The following is a 19980-nucleotide window of genomic DNA, read 5'->3' as shown; positions in this document are numbered from 1 at the left end:
CCATGGACCAAATGCTCCTGTTGGCAAGTGCTGCTGCTGACCATTCCGTTCTGACATGGCTATTTCCCCCAGCTCCTGGTTTAGCTGTGGAGGAACAGGGAATCAGAATTCCCTTTCAGCAGTGTGGGAAGTGCTTTCCTTTGAAGCCACTTCAGAACGAGTCTTGGTTACTGTAAATTGTGAAGAATTTGGGCTGGAGCACGATATGTGGCCCCGCAGATATGTGGGCAGAATACATGACTGTGTATTTCCAGGCCATGTGATGGGGCCTGCTTCTTCCCCATGAGGAATGAAGGCAGAGCTGCCATGTGGCGTGTTTCAAATTGTTTTCCTATAGGGTATGGGAAGAATAGCTAGAGCATTTTCATCCTCACTTTGTCTTCCCTTTTCTCTATCAGGCGCCAGCTCCTAAAGTGCTGGGAGTTGCTGAGCAGGTTCCGATTAACCCTCCTTCTGCCAACACTCCCCAGTCTCAGCCACCAGCACCTCAAGCAAGTCAGCCACAGCCGCAGCCTCCTCCACCGCAGCCTCCTCCTCCACCTCAGGCCATCAGTCAGACAGCCCTACCTGCACCCAACAACCTGCCCCAGGAGGGCACGAGTGAAGATGTCCGAAGAGAACTGACTCCCAACTCTCTAGGAAACAACGGCGGCAGCAACCAGCCTGGAAGTAACCACCCCAATACACCCACTGCATCCACCACCACCATGCAGCCTGGGCAAGTGGACTCTGCCACGTCCAGCTCTAGCCTCCTCGGGGAGGGCCCGGGCTCAGGGATGCAGGGGAATGGGCAGGCAGGTCTGGGTTCCAGGAACTCTATGAACTCAGAAGGGCTCTCGAAGGAGCAGCTGGAGCACCGGGAGCGCTCTCTGCAGACCCTGCGGGACATTGAGCGCCTGCTGCTGCGCAGTGGGGAGGCTGAGCCGTTCATGAAGTCCAGCCAAAGCACTGGTGAGGGTGGGACAGCCCCTCAGCCACAGGCTGCCCCTGCCCAGCCCCCCGCACCTCCTGCAGGCATGAAGAAGTACGAAGAGCCTCTGCAGTCCATGATTTCCCAGACCCAGAGCCTTGGTGGCCCCAGCCTGGAACACGAGGTGCCCCACCACCCCGGCACTGACATGGGGCAGCAGATGAACATGATGATGCAGCGGCTGAACCAGGACAGCTTGACGCCAGAGCAAGTGGCCTGGAGGAAGTTGCAGGAAGAGTACTATGAGGAGAAGCGCCGAAAAGAGGAGCAGATCAGCATCCATGGCCGACCCATGCAGGAAATCATGATTCCACAATCTATGGGCAGCATGATGATGCGTGGCCCCCCCCCACCCTACCACAGTAAGCCTGGGGAGCAGTGGCCGCCAGGCATGGGCAGCCAGCTGCGGGGACCCATGGACGTGCAGGACCCTATGCAGCTAAGGGGAGGGCCACCCTTCCCAGGGCCACGATTCCCTGGAAATCAAATACAGAGAGTCTCTGGCTTTGGGGGGATGCAGAACATGCCCTTGGATGCTCTTGGTCCCATGAATGCCATGCAGAGACCGGTCAGGCCTGGCATGGGATGGAGTGATGATCTGCCTCCGATGGGAGGTCCCGGCAACTTCCCACAGGGTTCCCTGCCCTACCCGTCAGGGCAGGGGGACCCTGAAAGGTTCATGAATCCACGTGCCAGGGAGGAGATTCTACGGCACCAGCTGATGGAGAAACGCCCGGTGGCAATGCAGAGGCCCATGGGGATGGCCAGCAACTCCATGAGCCAGGGTATGGAAATGGAGAGGATGATACAGGCTCACAGACAGATGGATCCATCCATGTTTGCTGGGCAGATAGCAGGGGACAACCTCAGCAGCAACCCAATGGGAATGGATTTTGCAGGAACTCGTGGGATACTGAGTCCCCCTATGAGCCAGTCAGGCCTTCGGGACATGGACGCACCCATGGGCCCTGGCAACCTCAACATGAACATGAATGTCAACATGAACATGAACATGAACCTCAATGTCCAGATGACCCCCCAGCAGCAGATGATGATGTCGCAGAAAATGAGGGGGCCTGACATGATGGCCCATCAGGGTATGAGCCCTGAGGAGCTGGCCAGGGCAAGGGCTCAGAATGGCAACGGCAGTGCAATGCTGGGGGGACCGCAGAAAATGATGATTCCCTCCCAGTTCCCCAGCCAAGGACAACAAGGTTTCTCAAGTGGGCAAGGACCTTACCCCAACATGCCTCAGGAGATGGGCAGTGCCTCAGACATGTTCAGCCCCGAGCAGGGCACCATGCCTGTCGGAAGCATCAGTGGTACCACTAGACTCAGCCACATCCCTCTGCCTCCAGCCTCCAATCCCGCTCCTGCACAAGGAGGAAACCTGGCCAATATGCACCCAGCACCTTCCCGGGGGTTGGGCCGCCGGCCCTCCGACCTCACCATCAACATCAGTCAGATGAACTCCCCTAGCATGGGTCACCTCAAGTCCCCCACCCTCAGCCAGGTGCACTCCCCACTGGTCACTTCGCCCTCTGCCAACCTCAAGTCCCCGCAGACGCCATCGCAGATGGTCAGCATGCCACCTTCTAACCAGTCTGGGCCCCTAAAGTCTCCCCAGGTGATGAGCTCCTCACTTAATGTCCGCTCTCCGACTGGCTCACCAAGCCGCCTGAAGTCCCCTTCTATGGCTGTTCCTTCCCCGGGTTGGGTGCCATCTCCCAAACCCACAATGCCCAGCCCAGGAGTCAGCCAGAGCAAGCAGACACTCAGCATGAACTCCTCCACATCCATGGCAGGACTGGATCAGGGTATGTCAGTGTCTTGTGTGCTAGTGTGCCTGCGTGTGTTCTGGTGAGTGTGTGAGCATCCAGAACCCTGGAACAAGCACCCTGCGATCAGAGCTCCGTAGGATCAGCACTGGTCACCCATCTCCCAAATCCAACCTGCCTGGATTGGCTGTAGTCCCATTCTTCCTGTACCCTGTGAAGCAGGTCTTGCTCTCCTTCCTGCTCTGCTCACGTGGCTGCTTGTTGCAGGCAGCCCAGAGTGCATTTGCAGCCTCTGCCTACTGGCATAGCAGAGCAGTTTCTACCCTGGCAGTCAGCAGAGATGTCAGGCACAAGAATGGATAAGTGCTACCTGCAGGACTTGGGGTGGATGCCGTGGAAGTGATGTATTGGAATGATGCAGGAGTTACATTTGTTGTGGTCTGTGTTTGCATTCTGCCACCCCTTTGCCAGGCCATTTTCCCCCATGTCTGCATGCTCTCACAGGAGTGGGGAGACACTCGTGCTTAATTTTTGAGGAGTACTTTTTTTCCCTAGGGGTAACAATAAGGGCCTTTTTGAGTAATCTGAAAGGCAAATGGTGCAGCCTGTAGTTTAGCTCGTGCTCTGTAATACAGGTAAAAAAAGATGTGTTTGAGTTGGGAAGTCACGGGCAGTTTGAAGAGGAAGTCCATCACAGTTCTTGAGTGTGAGCCTCGTCAGAGTCCTGAGGACTTGCCAGCTGTTTGGTAGCTACTGTAAGGAAGGAACAGGGCTGCTGTCTGACAGGAGAAGCTGCTAAGTGTGTGCAGTGCTAAGCTGTGCTCTCTCTTGCTTACAGGTTCTCTCCCTTCTGGGCCCAGGAGTAGTTCTTCTGCACCAGCCAGCAACCAACCAGCCTCTAGCACCATGAACCCCAACATGCCTTTTACTTCCTCTCCAGATCCATCCCCCTCCCAGAACCCCCTTTCTCTGATGATGTCTCAGATGTCCAAGTACGCCATGCCCAGCTCCACACCACTCTACCACAATGCCATCAAAACCATTGCCACCTCTGATGACGAGCTGCTGCCAGACAGGCCTATGCTTCCACCTGGAAGTATGGCAGGTATGTGCCTGTAGGGCTGGGCTGCTGTGTTGGTGTGTTCTCTCATCAGCTTCCTTCTCAAACAGCTGAAATTTCCCCTTGTTTGTTAAGAGTTGGCTCACTTCTCCACAGTGTCCATCAGCTTTTGTCTTGTCTGTGCTGCCTGGATGGACATCACCCAGTCTGGCACACTTCTCCCACGAGCTCTGGAAGCTTTCAAAACATCTTTGACACAGCATGGATGTGTTGGCCCTGGGTTTTCACTGCAGGTAGAGAGATCTCAGGCCCAGGATGAGGCAGAAGGCCGCTGCTTGGAACCTGCAGCGGGAGAGGGGTGCTCAGAGCAGGGCTTGGGAGCCTGTGGCTTTCAGTGGAGGCCAGGTGCCCGCTCAGGCAAGGCTGTATCTTAGCACAGTTGTGATTTCAGTAAGCGACAGCCAGATACGCTTCGCTAGCTGGTGGCAGTGATGAGGACAGCTAGGCAAATTATTGTCTTTCATCATTCTGTGCTCGGTATGAAGGGGAAGGGGAATTCCATCAGGCTGTACCACTTGATTCTGGGGTTTGAAGCTATTTGATACATATTTTCAGTGTTTTTCAAAGTGAAAGATCAACTTGTTGACTCTTTGATTGCTAAGAAGTCATTTGGTTTGGCCACGAGCATGCAAATGCACATACTGCCTTTCAAACGGAGCCTTTTTGTGAACAGTTTGTTCTGCTGATGAGCCTGTTTGTCCCTCCTGGATAGCACTTGTGTTGGGATGCTGGCGCTTCTGTCTTGTTCCTCCTTGCCACTCAGCAGTGTGTGATCACAGGAGGAGCTGGAAGGCTGTGCTAAAGGCTCACTCCTTTGTGCGGAATTGCAGTGAGCAAAACTGGAATCGTTCTGTGCTGTTTGTGGGCTTGGGGAGCTGAAGTTTGGAGCGCTTCTTTTGGATGTTGATGCTTTGCAAGTCCTGCTGGTGTCCCCTTCCTTGGAGCTCAGGGCTTTCTGAGCAGTAGGTCCCAGCGGGCTCCACAGGGTGGAGGTCTGTGGGCAGAGTTAACCCTTCTCTCTTTTTCCTCTCCTTAGGTGTGACAGGGAATCAAACAAATCAGCTGCACTTAAACTCCGTGGGACCTGGATCCTCCCAGAGCCCCATGGGAATCAACCTGCCTGGTCAGCAGCCTCTTTCCCACGAACCACCCCCTACTTCTATGATGTCCTCCCCAAACCCACTAGGCTCCAACATTCCTATGCACCCGAGTGCGCCGGGGCCAGGTGTGCCCCCCCAGAACCCCATGATGCTGCCCCCAGGGCCCCAGGACTCGCTGAACCAGCAGTGCGGCCCCGTGCCCAACAGTTCACAGATGATTCCTTCCAACCAGCTCGTGTTCCCCCGCATGCAGCAGCCCCACAACGCCATGCAGTCTCCTGCAGGAAGCATGCCCATGGCCCCTGGTGGGGCAGGTGGCCCTGGCATGCAGCAGCATTTCCCACCGGGAATGTCACTGCCTCCCGAGGACCTTCCTACCCAGCAGCCCGGCCAGATGCCTCCTCAGCAGCACATGATGGGCAAGAACATCCCTCCTCGGATCGGCGAGCCCTACCCAGCTGTGCTCCCCGGGGTGGCATCGGTACTGAACGATCCTGAGCTCAGTGAGGTCATCCGGCCCACACCCACGGGCATCCCCGAGTTTGACCTCTCCAGGATCATCCCGTCGGAGAAGCCAAGCAGCACCTTGCAGTATTTCCCCAAGAGTGACAGCCAAGCACCCAAATCACAGCCTTCCAACCTCCACCTCATGAACCTGCAGAACATGATGGCTGATCAGCCCCCCGTGAGGCCAGGTATGAATGCCCCCAGCCTTCCGGGGCAGCAGGGCGTGCAGAGGGGACTCGGCATGCCCATGTGCCATCCTGGACAAGTGCCCATGCTGGGCAGGACAGGCATACCGCCCCAGCAAGGCATGATGGGCAACAGCATGCATCAGGGCATGATGTCTCCGCAGCAGAGCCTGATGGCCCAGCAGAATTTCATGCTGATGCAGGCCAAGCAGAGGAGCATGTCTGTGTCAGGGGAGATGTATGCCCAGACAGGACACATCATGTCACCTCAGGGCTCTCTCATGGGACCCCCACCGCAGCAGAACCTAATGGTCACACACCAGATGAGGCAGAGGAGCGTCTCCCTGGACAGCCAAATGAGTTACATCCCCGGGCCGGGGAACATGGCTAACCTGCCTTTCTAAAGCATGGGCCTGATTGTACAGATGTTTTTAAACCTTTCGTTGGGGGCGGGTTGGGGGCCGACGCCAGTGGAGGACACCAAGTGGGATGCTTTTCATATCGGATTTGCCTCTATACAGAAAACCAGATGTGCAGTAAACTTGATGTGAATTGGGTTTGTTTTTTTTTTTTCTTTTTCTTTTTTCCTTTCTTTTTTCAGGGGGAAGGAGAGGGTGGAGGGACTGGGAATGGGGCTGTTAATTTTGAACCCTGTGTGGTGACCAGGGACTTCCAGACTCCGTGGCAGTTTATTATTTTCCTCCTTCAAATGTTTTTCTTTCCTTGTTTTTGTTTAGTTCTTTGTTTGTTTTGTCATTTTGTTTCCTTCTCTCTCCCGTTTTTTCCTTTTAAGCAACCAAACTGTGTAAGAGGGTTTTGGGAACTAGCTGTAAATAGGTCGCTGAGAAAGGCAAAACTTGTGCTGGTTTTTAATTGTTCTGTATTTCTGTGTTTTAATAGAAGCCTCAAAACATGTTTAAGAAAAAAAAAAAAGAAAAAAAAAATGCTAAAGGCAACAGTGTACAAGGATTGAAAGCTTTCCTTGGTGGGCCAGGAGGATCCTCCAGGGTGTGCAGGGCAATGGGAGATCCCACTGTAGAGCGACTCTTTGTGTTGGAATGCTTTGCTCGTGCAGGGTGTTCGCCTCCATGCAGATCTCAGGCCCCTGTGGAGGCTGTGCTGGGCACGAGAACACAGCTGGTGGCTGAGGACCATTGGGCAGGTCAGAGCTGTGGCCCCGGCCACTGGAACAGTGCTCATATGGCTGCAGCTTCTTAGGATACAGCTATCACTGCTGCTTTGGCTGTGAAAGGGAGGATGCCAGCCAGCTGACACAGGCAGCAATGATCCAGGCTCTGCTGGTAATCACGTGCTGGGCCTGAAGGTCTCCATCAGCCGTGTTGTCTCTGGGCCTTTCCTTTCCCGTCATGCAGGCCAGTGTGTAGGGATGGAGAGACTCTGAGCTGAGCTGGAACTTTCATTCCTGTGCTTCCAGGAGAGGCTAGCTGGGAACCCTGCTCTTTTGCAGCCTTCCTACACCAGTCCTTCACCACCCATCACCCTCCATGACCGTGCCACATCCTCTCTCCCTCTGCTGTCAGTTGGTCTCCCAGGTCTTCCTTCCTCACACTGCCTTCCTCCAGGCTTTCACAGGGGTCTTCTGCCCCTCCTTGCCCTGAGCTCTCTGCAGCAGCCCTGCACTGCTGTTGAAGGTCATAGAACGGCTCAGGTTGGAGAGGAGCTCAGAGCCCACCCAGTGCCACCCCCGGCCATGGGCAGGGCTGCCCCCCACCAGCTCAGGCTGCCCAGGGCCCCATCCCACCTGGCCCTGCATGCACTACTGCATTTCTGAATCAGAGCTGTGTTGTGCGATGCCAGCTGCGTGCCATGAGCTGCCCACAGGCTGCCCTAAGTTTCTGATCGAAGAGGCTGAGGTTCTTATTCCCAGGCTGGTGGGAGCTGTTTGAACAACTCAGGCTTTTCTGGATGTGCTTCACCCTCCCCATCCTCCATTTTGTAAGGTCTTCCTGCACGCAGCACTGGTGTTCTTTCCTGTGTTTGTTCACTGAAGGGGCTGTAGGATTAAGTACGTGCCCTTCTGCACTCATAGGGTCTCTGGATCTCTGCAGGACCCCATTCCAGCATGGTGTACCCCATGGGTATCCCACTGTGAACTCAGGGCATTTGATTGCCACATGAACACCAGTCGGAGGATAATCTCTGCAAAGCCAAACTTTGCTTACTACCTCTCTTGTAGCAGCACTCACTTTTCCCTATTAGATACCACAGAAGAAAAGGGAGATTGTCAAGTAGGGAGGGAATGGCAGAACTTTTTGTCATCTTGCAAGCTGCTAGAGAAAGCTGTTGGGTGCTGAAATGTCAACCCAGTGGCTGTGTTGATCAGATCTGTAACGAGATGTAGCCACATAACCTAATCTAATGAGGAATACCTTGAGCCAATGGGATATTTTGTAGAGAGCAGTACGAGGTTGGAAGTGCAGCTCTAGATTTGAGAAAGGACTTCACTCTGCTCTCGTGCTTTGTGGTGTTTGCAATCTGACTGAGCATCATTTTCAAAGGAACAAAGTGCTCATCCCTGCCTTGGCATTTAGAGCAAAGAGGAATAGTCTTCAACCCAGGGCTAAGTCAGCGTGCTTTGGACCTGATGTTGTAGCTGTTTGAGTTCTCCATCCTTCCAGAGTATGCATTTCACATGGGAGAATGTGGCTTAAATGTATGCAGCTTTTTCTCAACTTGAGTGGCCTGAATGGCTGTGGCTTCTCTTGGCTGCTCCTCGGGGTGTTGGCTGCCAGTATTTGCTCGTAGACATCCAAATACCACTGCCAGCCCCCTGCCCTGCTCATCACCTACCAGCTAGTCTCAGTTAATTTTAAGCCATACTATTTTCTATACAAGGAAAGTTTTTTGTTGGTCTGTTCTATTGGCCCCGTTGAGATCTCTGCCTGCCGGTACGTTCCTGCAGACCCTGGGCAGCCTGACAGCAGGAGGGACACCTGTCCTCCAGTGATAAATAACTAAGAAGTAAAGCCTTTCAACTCAGCAGGCCTGTATACAAAAGGGAAATCCTGGCATTATTACAGAGCTGTGGACTTGCAAAACAGCAGTCAGGGCTCTTCTGCAAAATCGTGCTGCCCTAAAGCCAGCCAGCCCTACCCTGACTGCTGTGATGGGTGAAATGTGGGGAGAGGAGGTGCTGTGGAGCACCTCTGCCTGGACATTGCTCCCAGCTGTGCCCGAGAGCAGCACTAACCCTATCAGGCTGGGGCAGATTGCCTTCAGCTGGTTGCCCGCTGCTGTGAGCTGTGTCTGTTCTCATGTCTTGTAGTTTATTGCTCAGCATCTCAGCTTGAGTTCTGTGTACTGACTCCACCTAATCACAGTAAAAGGTTTGCCCATGTTTTAACCATGACGTTAATGTTTTTTCAGCTCCAAAAAGTAATCATTGGGAAACGGCATTTTTCAGTCGAATAATCAAGCACCTGGAATTAGCTTTCACATTGAGGTAATGGTGACTGACCTGTTCTCTATCATCCCATGGAGAAACTTCCCCAGTCATTTTGTACCATTATATAAATATATATATAAATATAAATATATAAATACAATATGTGAAGACATCTTATTGGTTTTTATTTGAAACAATTTTTAGGCTTGTTTTTGGGTATCTGTGCTGCCTGTAATGTATTGACCTGTTTTATAGGTGCCTTTTTATTAAAAAGACAAATTTCAAAACCTGATCTCTTGCCTCTCGTCTGTGGTCTGTGTGATGTCCTGCAGGGTTGTTCACCTCAGCTGGAGCTTCCTTGCTGTGAGATTCTGCTCTCAGCAGTCAGCAGGAGATGCTTGCCATAGTCTGCATGGAGTGGATGGCCCGACCATGCAGCTCTGTGTGGTTCCTTGTCCTAAGGAGGATTTTGCTGCCTAAGTCTGGGCTGTGCTGTTGTTCTGTCCCATCCTCTGCTGTACCAGCCCATCCTCTAGCCCATGGGTGTCCAACCTTTTGGCTTCCCTGGGCTGCATGTACATAAGTCACTCTGAGAGTAATGCTTCCTATATATTTCCATGTAAACTACAGTTGATACAGTGAGCACAGTAACTCTGCTTGATAGAGCAAATTCTCAGCTACAACATGCTATTTTTTCAACATAGTCCCTACCATGAGCTATGCATTCTGTTTGGTCTCCAGAAACTTACCAAGCATCAGTGGATATCAGTGGGTGACATTTTTTCTGTATGGCGGAATTCAGTGACACACCTTTGCTTCATCTGCACTTCCATGTCAGACACCACTGTGTCAGGCTGCCCCTCTGCTGCCATCTGTCACACGACAACAGCATGGAATGGATATTGGTGGGAAGGTTCCACCTCTCCTGCTGTACCACCAGCATCCGCCTCTGATGTGGTGGGCTGACATCATAAAACAGGAGGCATTACTTTCGGAGCAGCCCTCGTAAAATACAGGGTGTAGTCAATGTATGTAAGTAACAAAACTTATTTTAGTCTTTAATGTTTGTATTAAAATGGTAAGAAGAGCAACAAAGCCACCAAACTAGTGGGATATGTGACCTTGATGTGAAGCTAAGGCATCACTGTGGTTTGGTGGCAGTGGTCTCACAGTGTTGGTCAGAGATTTTCCATGAGATATTACTCTTCCCCAAACGTGGTTGCTCACAAACGTCCGTGCTGCCAAAGCCCCACGGCCTGGTCTCAGCCCACAGGGTGCCCATGGAGCGGTGTGGGCAGAGCCGCCACCATGACGTGGGGCTGTGGGGCGGACATGGCTGCTCTTGTCTCTGTGGCTCGAAGCAATTCTTCTTCAACTGCTGTCAGTGAGAAACAGCCTCATTTTCTTCTGTTCCCCGTTGCTGCAGATCCTGTCCCAGCGCTGTTTGAGCACACCTGCTCCCAGCCACCCCTCCTGGGCAGCGGTGGGTGACGGAGCGGGGCCCAGCTGCAAGCACTGGGGGATCAGGGTGAGGATGCAGGTCCTCTTCTTGATAAGGAAAATGAAACCCTGTGTGAGTCACAGCGAGCTGCACGAGGGCGTGTGGGGAGCCCCAGTTCTGCAGCACTCCCAGGCACACGTTCATTCATGCATTCACTGGCTCGCGCTTTGTGCACGCTCTGCTGCCTGTCACGGCCCCACGGCCGCTGTGTGGGGCAGGGTGCTCTGCTGAAACACCCCAGTGACGTCCCCTGGGCCTCACGGGGAATAGGAACAGCGTGCTGCTGTAGGAGATGCTCTGCAGGGCTGGGCTGGGCCCTGGGGGATTGTTCATTCTGTGAATGCCTTACATTTCAGGAGTTTCCTTGTCATGTCAGAATCTGTAAGCAGCTCATTCAGACTCTGCCTGAGCTGGGATAGTCTGACGTGACCCACTCTGTAATGCCTGCTGTCTGCAGGGTGACTCTGGGTATGGTGAGGATATGGTGATTTAGACACAAAAATCCCTCCTGCAGTGGCAAAACTGGTATTGTGCCAACTAAGCATAAGCAGTGAGGTGAGTAGAACAGCAGATTTTAATGTGTTCCAGTGGTTGGGGTCATTCTCGTATGACAGTGTGTGTGTGACTGTCATTAAGTGGAGGCCAAAGCAATGCTTGGCTAATGAGAAAAATGTAAGGAACAGCACTGTGTACCTGCTGACACATTTCTCTGACAAGACTTAGTAGGAAGCAGCAAGCTGCACAAGTCTGTTGGGGCTGCCCTGCGTGTCAGCTTGCAGTGCCATCATTAATGATGGTATAAAGCAGCCACTCTTGTTTTGGACCAGCTTGTTATTGAGAAGCCCTGATATTGCTGGATGCCCATAGTGCAGGGCAAAATCAGCACTTAGGATTGTTCTATGTGAACCTGGATATTGGATGCACCCCATTTCCAAAGGCCCTGTGTGTGCAGGTGGAGCATGGATACCTGAAAACACAGTTCTAAGCAAAATGCAGCACTGCCCCTCAGCCCACTGAAAACAAACAGAAATGATGCAAATTAGGTCGTCTTCTGTGTTTTACCATACTGTGGGGCAGAATGCACAAAGCGATGTACAATGAGCTGCAAAAGGAAAAGGGGGGAAAAAAATGGTTACACCGTCAGCCTCACAAAGATGTGTGGTTCATTTTCTCCGTGCTCAGTCACAAGACTGAGCCATCTGTTCAGACAGTCATCTTTAAAAGACAGCTTTTGCATACTCAGGCATTTGCTTCAGCAAATGTAGCTGTGAAGAAATCAAGTGAACAGGGAAGGATGTGGCTGATGTCAGGAATTTGCAGCAGTCAAAGTCCAAGGCCTCCTGGAGTGAGCTGCGCTGGGAAAAGCGATGTGCTGTGACTGGATGGCAGGACGTCATGCAGCAGGAGGAGCAATATTCCATCCACAGACCGTGTGGCCTTTGTCACTGGGATGAGCTCTGGGTACCCTGATGGTCTTACCTGCATCTCTCGCTCTAGCTACCATGGCAATTGTCCCCCACTGCTTTCTTTGGGCATGTCTTCAGTGACATGAGCAGGTGAGATGGGAACCTGCTTTGTCCTTTCCTCAGCCCTCACTCACTGATGCAGCTTCCACTTGGCCGTGCGTTTTTCCTGCCCTCCCCCTCCCGCCCTGTGACTCAGTCTTGCATCTGGCTCTGTGCACAGGACTCCTGCAGTCAGTTTGGTGATGGAGATGTGGTAACAACAGGTTCAACCTGCTTTGGTTCCTCCATCCCGGCCAGAGTGACAATCGGACAGTCGGCATTTGCCAACAGCTGCCAGACAGATTTTGGTACATATGTGAACCAGAAGGAACCACAGAAGCGATGCGGTGGGATTTGGGTGTTAGGTGGCTATCAGACCTCGGTTTCCCAAGGAGTAAAAAGAGTGGTGGGGACACTTGTAAAACTTAGGACTGGGACACAGCACATATGCTACTGGGCAGGCCATTTTGGTCCTGCAGCAACCTTTCTGAGTTAGAAAGTGGAGATAGAGGTGGTGTTGTCAGACTCGATTCCGCAGCCCTTCCTTGTCACCTCTAGGATCTCTTGTAGGGTCTCCTGGCTTATGCAGCCCAGCTCGTGCAGGATACGGAAGAAGTCATTACGGAACTTGACCCCTATAAAGGCATAAATGATGGGGTTGAGGCAGCAGTGTGTGAAGCCGATGGCCTCTGTCACCATGATGGCGGTGTCCAGCTGATCTTCTAGCAGGCAGTTCTTGGTGAAGGCTTCTAGCTTGGTAAGGGTGTTCAGAAAGATGACGATGTGGTATGGGCTCCAGCAGAACAGGAACACACCGGTGACCAGGATGGCTACACGGACAGCTTTCTGCCTTTGCAGGCGTTGGGAATGACACAGAGCGCGGACGATGGCCATGTAGCAGTAACACATGACCAGCAGGGGCATGAAGAAACCCACGCTGTGGTACAGGAAGCGAGTTGCCAGCCACGCGTTGTTGCCATGAATCCCAGCCTCTGGAAAATAGCAGATGCTGCGGTTGCTCTCATCTGTCCAGACTTCCATGAAGATGAGATCGGGTAAGGTGAGGAGCAGGGAGCAGAGCCAGATGGCCGTGCAGGTGAGGTGGATGGAGCGAGCTCTGCGTTTGCGGTAGGTGTGGATTGCGTACACGATGGCCAGGTAGCGGTCCACTGCAATGCAGCCCAGCAGCATGCTGCTGCAGTAGAAATTGATCTTGTGGACCGCACTGAGGATCTTGCAGAGGAAAGTCCCAAACACCCACCCAGCCAGGCTTTCAACCACGCTGAAGGGGAAGGTGAGCAGCAGTGCCAAGTTGGCCAGGGTGAGGTGGAAGAGGAAGTTTTCAGTGGTTGTTCGAGACCGCTTGAACCTCTCTAAAATGACAAGGACCAGGGCATTGCCCACAGTTCCCAACACGAACATAAGCAGATAGGCGAGCGGTATGAAGACCTTCCTGAAGGGGTCTCTCTGGTTGCCAACCACAGATGAAGCCGAATTGAAGCAAAAGTAGCCTTCCAAAGGAGGAGTGCTGTTCTCAGCCTCGTAGAAACCGCTCAGCTCCACCTGGCTCTGGAGAACAGAGGGTCTGGTTACAGGAGGGCAGTTTCTGAACAGAAGAACCCAATCACCGAAATCTCCCACTGGGAGGGGCTGCACACTCCCTAATTGCCAGTTAGCACACTTGGGGATATTCTGGCTTCCAGAGAACCACTTTCAACTTCTGTTTTTTGGTGAGCTATTTGCTGGAGGCATTTGATTTTTTACAACACACAGAACTCTTCTCTGACTTTTTTTCCCTACTTGTAGCACAGCCCGTCCTGCCTGCTGACAGGTACAAAACGACTGGAGGAGTGAATGCATCTGAGGAACTGGGATGCCACAGCTACGAGGATGATTTCGGGAAGGGAAACCTGCTCTGCTGGTGAACCCCGTAGTTCTGAATTAATTGCAGTCAAAGCCAGAAAGGGAATCTGAAAACATCACTCAGACCTTGGGCTGACAGCCGGTAAGGAAAGCGTGGCAGAGCTGCTGCAGATGGTGGGCATGCTCTGTCCTTGGGCACTTGGCAGAAACTTGCTGCTAACAAAAGCAAAGGGCTCAGATGTACACTCAGCACGGGAGGCTTGTGGCAAGCTCAGCCATCACTGACAAAACGGGAAGAGCTTCACAATAGTTGTTTTGCACTCCCCCACCCACAGCCTCTCTGGAGACCAGCCCTGAGACTTCAGCATCAACCACAGAGGAAGTCTTTGCTTGCTGCTTTCATACCTTTCACTGCCAGCTGTGGCTGTTTGCACCTGCTGCGCCTTCACTCGGCAGCCAAAGTTCCCATCTAAAAATACTAGGCCTGCTTTAGACAGCTTTAGAGCTAATTTGGGGGGATTTTTTGCCCTTTCCTCCTCTCCCTGCGTGTGCTAAGTCAAGTGACTGCAAGTAACCTCAAGTCCTGCACTGTACCTCGTTAGAAAGGGTGATTGCATTTATTCTCAGTTAAAAGCCTTCCCCTCGTGATGTGCTGGATGCCTCTGCAAGCAACCTTCTCAGGTAAGGAGCTGATGTGGCAGTGCTCAACTCAAACTGCTGCACTGCTGAAACCACGTGTGTGGGGAGCCTGGGGGTGTTGAAGAAGCCGAAGTTTGCAAAGCATTACTGAACGTGTGCAAAAGGCTTGGGTGGTTCTCAGGTAGTGGAAGGTAGCAGGGTAAGCAATTCCTTGGGGAAAATGTCAAATCATAGGATGGTTTGAGTTGAAAGAGACCCTGGTGCCACTCCCCAGTGCACAGGGACACCCACAGCTCCAGCAGTGCTCACAGCCCCAACAGCCTGACCTTGGCTGTCTGCAGGCATTTGGCATCTGCCACCTCTCTGAGCACTTTGACACAATGACCAAACTGGGCTGCTCAGGACTTGAGTGATCATGCTGGAGAATCCCAGGGGGAACAAGTTGGAATGGGTATAGCTTAACTGGAGAGAGGTTGAACAACTCCAGTTTCAAAGGGAAAAGTGAAACGATGGGCAGCGGATGGGTGTGCTGGCCAGAATGCTGCAGCTGCAGGTGAGAGGTGTGTGTGTTGTTAAACGGCTTTGGCTGCACAATGGTTTCCAGTGTCACCCTACAGTCAGAGCTGGAGGTGCAGAGGCCACTATCAGCCACCATCTGATTGCAGATAAGATGGCAGGTAGGGCTCTTACTGTAAGCCACTCGCTGCGGGCAGAGGAAGTGTGAGCAGAGCTTTATCTGAGGCATCCTCTCATGTGCATCTCCGAGCAACGAGTGTGGGTGGGAGCAAGCAGAGATGAGTTGAAGATGAACATGAAAGGATGAAATGTGTGTATCCAGGCTCAGATTGGAAGGGCAGATGACCAGAGCTGCAGGAGATGCACCGAATGCAACAAGCCAAGGCTTGTGCTGTGATTGCTCCTTTCAGACTGGAAGCATGTGGCCACCTGACCTGGAAATAGTCCACACATGGGCACCTTTGCAAAGGTAGTAACAGCCAGAGCAATTTGTGTGTGTGCTCTGCTGGGGAAACACAAAAGTAAAGTGGGGCCTTTTCCTGAAACTAAGCAGTAAAATGCATGCCTGCATTTGTGGCAATGGGAGGCACGATCCTGTCACACTCTTTGTTCAGGGATCCCCTCTATCCCACACTGCAGAGTCACGCAGGCCTCCTCTGCACATCAGCTGCTTTTCTCAGTTCTGCACCACTGCCAGCAGTCAAAACATTTGCCTGTAAAAGAGCAGCAGCAGTCTTGTGCTATTAGGGATTTTCCAAGTGACTCATTCCCTTTTAGCCCATCCAGGGCCAGGAGAAGCATCTCGCATTCCCAAAGCCTTAAAACAGAAATGCCCACATTGGTGTGCAGCTCTGCAAGCTATTGACAGCAATCCTGTTCCTCAGCTCTCTAGGGGCTGAAGGAGAGAAACACATACATAAGAGCACACACCACGCTCCTGCCATGCTGATGCCTGTTTGCCTCTTGAGCCACATTTGCCCTGTGATAAGAATTGGCCTTCAGTACCACGGGAGACCACATGGAGATCTCAGTGGTCCTTCTGCAGCGTTTTTCTTTGTGTAGTCTGCAGCTAGGGAAGGTTAAGCAGGCAAAGTTTTCTTGCTATGGAGAATTGGGGTCATAATTTTGCAAAGCTTGGTCAGGATTCCTGCTGCACTTGCTGGGCAATTCTGAGATAAATGCCCACTCAGTGCAAACATTCCAATTGTTTTCAGCCTGCATTTGTCCTGTTGGTCACCTGGTCCTCTCCTGTTACTGCAGGTTTGTGTCGCTGCTTTGTTAGAACAGCATTGAGGCCTTTTTTGCAGATCTCTCTGGACATGCTGTTGATGCAGTCACTGCACATGGCAATGTGTGGCACCCCCAAACCACACGTGGCACTGCTCTGTATGATCTATGGCCTGTTCCATGGAAGAACAAACCCTGTTTGCCATAGATTTTTTGTGCTGGATAAATTAGAACAAATAAAAAGGATAGGGAAGGCCCCTTCCCACCCAGTTCTTCTCTTTTTTCCTCAATGTATAGGAAAGAGACAGAAAAATAGGTAAAAATTAAATCCAGCACTTCTGAGACAGAAAATAAACAAAAACTGAGGTCTGCTGCACAGAGTCACGATATGAAAACAGAAATTCTGAGTTGCAATGTTATAGAATCTGGCTAATGATAGCACTGCTGTGGACTTCCCCTCAGACAGCACAATGCGCTCTAAAAGGTACAGCTGCTGTCTCTGACCTGCAACCTTAGCGCAGAGAACTACAGGGCAGAATATGGTGTCATCAGACTCAGTTAGAAGAAGTGTTTGCAATTTATCTTCCTCGTTTTCTAATTCCCTTCTCGTAAGTTAAGTGCGTATTTCCCTCCCAGCAGAGCCTCAGGCAGCCTCAGTCACAGGGAAGGCAGGCTTTATCCCTACGCTGTGTCCATGCCAACAGCTGTGCTGAGAGCAGAGATGAGTTTCCCTATGGGATCCCAGCTGGGAAGCATTTGGACCAACGGGCAGCACGGAGCAGAAGATGGCATCGGTCGTGCTGTCCTGGGGAGGCTCTGGCCATTCCCACAGGAGCTGGGGATTTGGGGGTTTCTGCACGGGAACATTTTGCACCTCCTGACTGTCAGGGGTTGCATTGCATTAGCGCTCCACAAACACAACAGTGTCACTTTTAAGTTCCTCCATCCTTCAAGTCCAGAATTAAGGGATATAAAGGCTAATTGCATGGACGTAAGTAATTGCTCAGGTCCTCTTGCTTCTAACAGAAGCCATTAGAAGACGGTGACATTGCAACCAGGTCCTTCAGCCCACCCGCAGCTCTGCCAGCTCTACCTCCTCGTTCTCTCCAACAAGCAAAGCCAGGCCAAACTCACCAAGTCATAGGTGTCTGATGAGTAGCTGACAGGCCCCATGGTGTCAGGATCTGCCTCTCCTCCAGCAGGTCAGAAAAGTTCTTCTTTTTCGGGGTGGAGTTAGTCATTTAAGTGAGCAGGGAGGGACCCAGCAAGTAACAATACAGTATTTGCAAGGCAAATGAGCTCCAAGTGAAGGGTGACCTATATGTTGTAAAGATTGGCCTCTCACTTTATCACTTTTTCTTAACTGTTTCGATTTTCACAGTGATGCTTGAAAAATCCACATTCCTTTGGCCTGTAACAAGAAGATCCATGAGGTCCATAATTCCATCCTACAAACCTCCAGGGTTCTTGGCTGCTACTGCCCTAGTCCAGGGCAATCTGAAAGCTCTGTGCCCCACCGAAATCTCACCAGGTCTGGATGCCCTCTGGAGCTTTGTAAGACTTTGCAGACACCATTAATCACATCTGCATAACCTTTATCCTCTGCTGGTGTCTTCCTGGCCTCAGCCTCAGGGACCTACAGCCGTTCTCCATCTCCTCCTGCCACTTCATCCCTTGCTGCACTCACACTGGAGTGCAGACCTTGCTGATGGAAAGCTCTGCCTCAGTGGCTGCACTGCAGTTCTGGGGAAGGGCAGAGGCTTCTAACAAATTGAGAAGTTAACTGAAAGTTTCTAATCTGAGGAAGCATGCTGGAGCCTCTGTTCGAGCAAGAAGCCCGGCAGGAGTCACACCAGTGAGAAAGGAGACACTACTCTGGCAATCACTATTGGATTTTGTCTCTTTGTGGTTCTTAGCAGGAGGCATCTCCCAGGCTGTGAGTCCAGCCCTTAGAAGTGGGCTGGGGATGAACAGGTTTCAGGGAACACACTCTGAGGTCACAGGCAACAATTTCCCTTGCAAGTACATATGCACTATGTGATTGCTACCACAGATGAAGCACAGGATCCGTGTGATGCTGTCCTGTTAAATGTAGGAAAAGTGACGGAGAGGAAAACATGGACAAAAAATAAGTTGAGATAAAATACAGTTAAATTAAAAACAATGCCGTTTTACGGGATACTAGCAGGTAAGCGATCCATAATTGAATACAACTATAATTAAATTCAACAATAAAATTTGAGGACTGTTTTGGTGCCTGTGCATAGCAGCTCCTTGCTGAACTCTGACATTCTGCTGCAAGTACATACTCTAGCTGATTGTATATTATGACTAACAAAAAATGTTAACTTGTGTAAGGTTTCCTGATAGTAGGAAATCAGCTGTACAAAAAGATGACAAAATGCATTCCTTGAGGATGATCTACTCTATAACTACCAAGCATTTCAACTGACCAGTTTGACACTATACTTTCTGAGCCAAATCTGTCCTGACTCCTGGATCGTCTCTCTGATGTTTTCAGTCATCTCATTTGTTGTTATCATCACAAATAGAGCTTTGCAAACCCAGTCAGATTTACCCATCTGTTAACTTCTGCTGTCATTTGCTCTTTTAAGGTTGGTGCATCAACCTATTTCCTGCACCTCTCTGTGCAAAGCACGATGCCTAGCTCTGCTGAGAGCTGAGAAAAAGCACCCAGGCAGCACAGATGTAGCAGAGCAGAGACCTCTCCAGCAGTGATTGCTGTGCCCAGCAGCCAGCCAGAAGCACGGCACAGGTGAGACGTTCCCCTAGCAAAGGAAGGCACAAAATCTATCTTCAGGTTCCTGCTTCTCTTGTCATGCATGGAAGGGAGGGTTAAAAAGGACATCATGTGGGAGAGAGGATGAGAAAGGATTTGGAGAGCTCTCTGCCTTGGGATGATGGCTGACGTGGCAAGCGGTCTGCAGCAGAGTGAGTGGTCTGGGGGTGAATAACTTAATAATGAGGCTTGTTTTTGGTGAGAATACACAAACTGACTACATGAGAAGGATTCTAAGCGTGACAGAGATGATTGTGCTGTCTCTAGCAGAAAGTGTAATTGCTTTCAAATTAAATGGAATAACTAAAAAAAAATTATTAAGATTCTCTGCTTCTATCTTCAGTGCTTTGTTGGAGGTTGGACTCCGTTTGGAATCACTCAGCCGCATCCAGACTTTGCAAAGAAAAACAACCACAAAAGAAGCCAATTCATTCTCATCTATTCTGGAAAACAGAGCAGCAGCATACGCTGTGTGTACGTTGGTTTCGAGGTAGAGATAAGACAATGATCTAAAATTGGTGGCAGATGTGAGGAGCAAGGAGAAAAATAAACACCATGTGAGAAAAACAAATGGATTTCCCTTTTATGGGGAAAAAAGGGAAAAGGAAAAAAAGGGAAAAGGGAAAAAGGGGGCGAAAAAAGGGAAAAAGGGAGGGAAAAAGGGAGGAAAAAAGAGGGAAAAAGAGGGGGGAAAGAGGGGAGAAAAAAAAGGAAGAAAAAGAAACCGTGAGTGGGAAGAGTCAGCGCTATAGCTCCACCAGCGCCACACCGCTGTCCAACCCGGCCCTTTCCCCGGAAGTCCCACCCAGAAGGCGGACCGGAAGTGCGCCGCGAGCCGTGATCCCGCCCCGCGCCTCAGCTCT

At 51.3% G+C, this 19980-nt stretch overlaps 2 protein-coding genes across 2 annotated transcripts in view; one reads left to right on the top strand and one right to left on the bottom strand.

The window, feature by feature from the left end:
* The window catches only part of BCL9L (BCL9 like), a 43032-nt gene extending 33674 nt beyond the window's left edge, over nucleotides 1-9358 (top strand). The window contains exons 6-8 of the mRNA XM_085209433.1: nucleotides 399-2787; nucleotides 3587-3853; nucleotides 4905-9358. Of these exons, the coding sequence (XP_085065559.1) occupies nucleotides 399-2787; nucleotides 3587-3853; nucleotides 4905-6064 (3816 nt within the window). The 3' untranslated portion in view covers nucleotides 6065-9358. The remainder of the gene's footprint in view (nucleotides 1-398; nucleotides 2788-3586; nucleotides 3854-4904) is intronic.
* CXCR5 (C-X-C motif chemokine receptor 5) lies at nucleotides 8741-17712 on the bottom strand. The gene is made up of 2 exons (XM_003212747.5): nucleotides 17452-17712; nucleotides 8741-13641 (listed from the first exon to the last, which is right to left on the bottom strand). The coding sequence occupies exons 1-2, from the start codon at nucleotides 17488-17490 to the stop codon at nucleotides 12565-12567; spliced, it is 1116 nt and encodes a 371-aa protein (XP_003212795.1). The 5' UTR covers nucleotides 17491-17712; the 3' UTR covers nucleotides 8741-12564.
* Nucleotides 17713-19980: the final 2268 nt, after the last annotated feature.

This window comes from Meleagris gallopavo, chromosome 26, assembly GCF_905368555.1.
Source record: "Meleagris gallopavo chromosome 26, MGAL_WU_HG_1.1, whole genome shotgun sequence".
NCBI lineage: Eukaryota > Metazoa > Chordata > Aves > Galliformes > Phasianidae > Meleagris > Meleagris gallopavo.
Note: the sequence above shows the minus strand (reverse complement) of the source record. Positions and strands in the feature narration are given on the sequence as shown.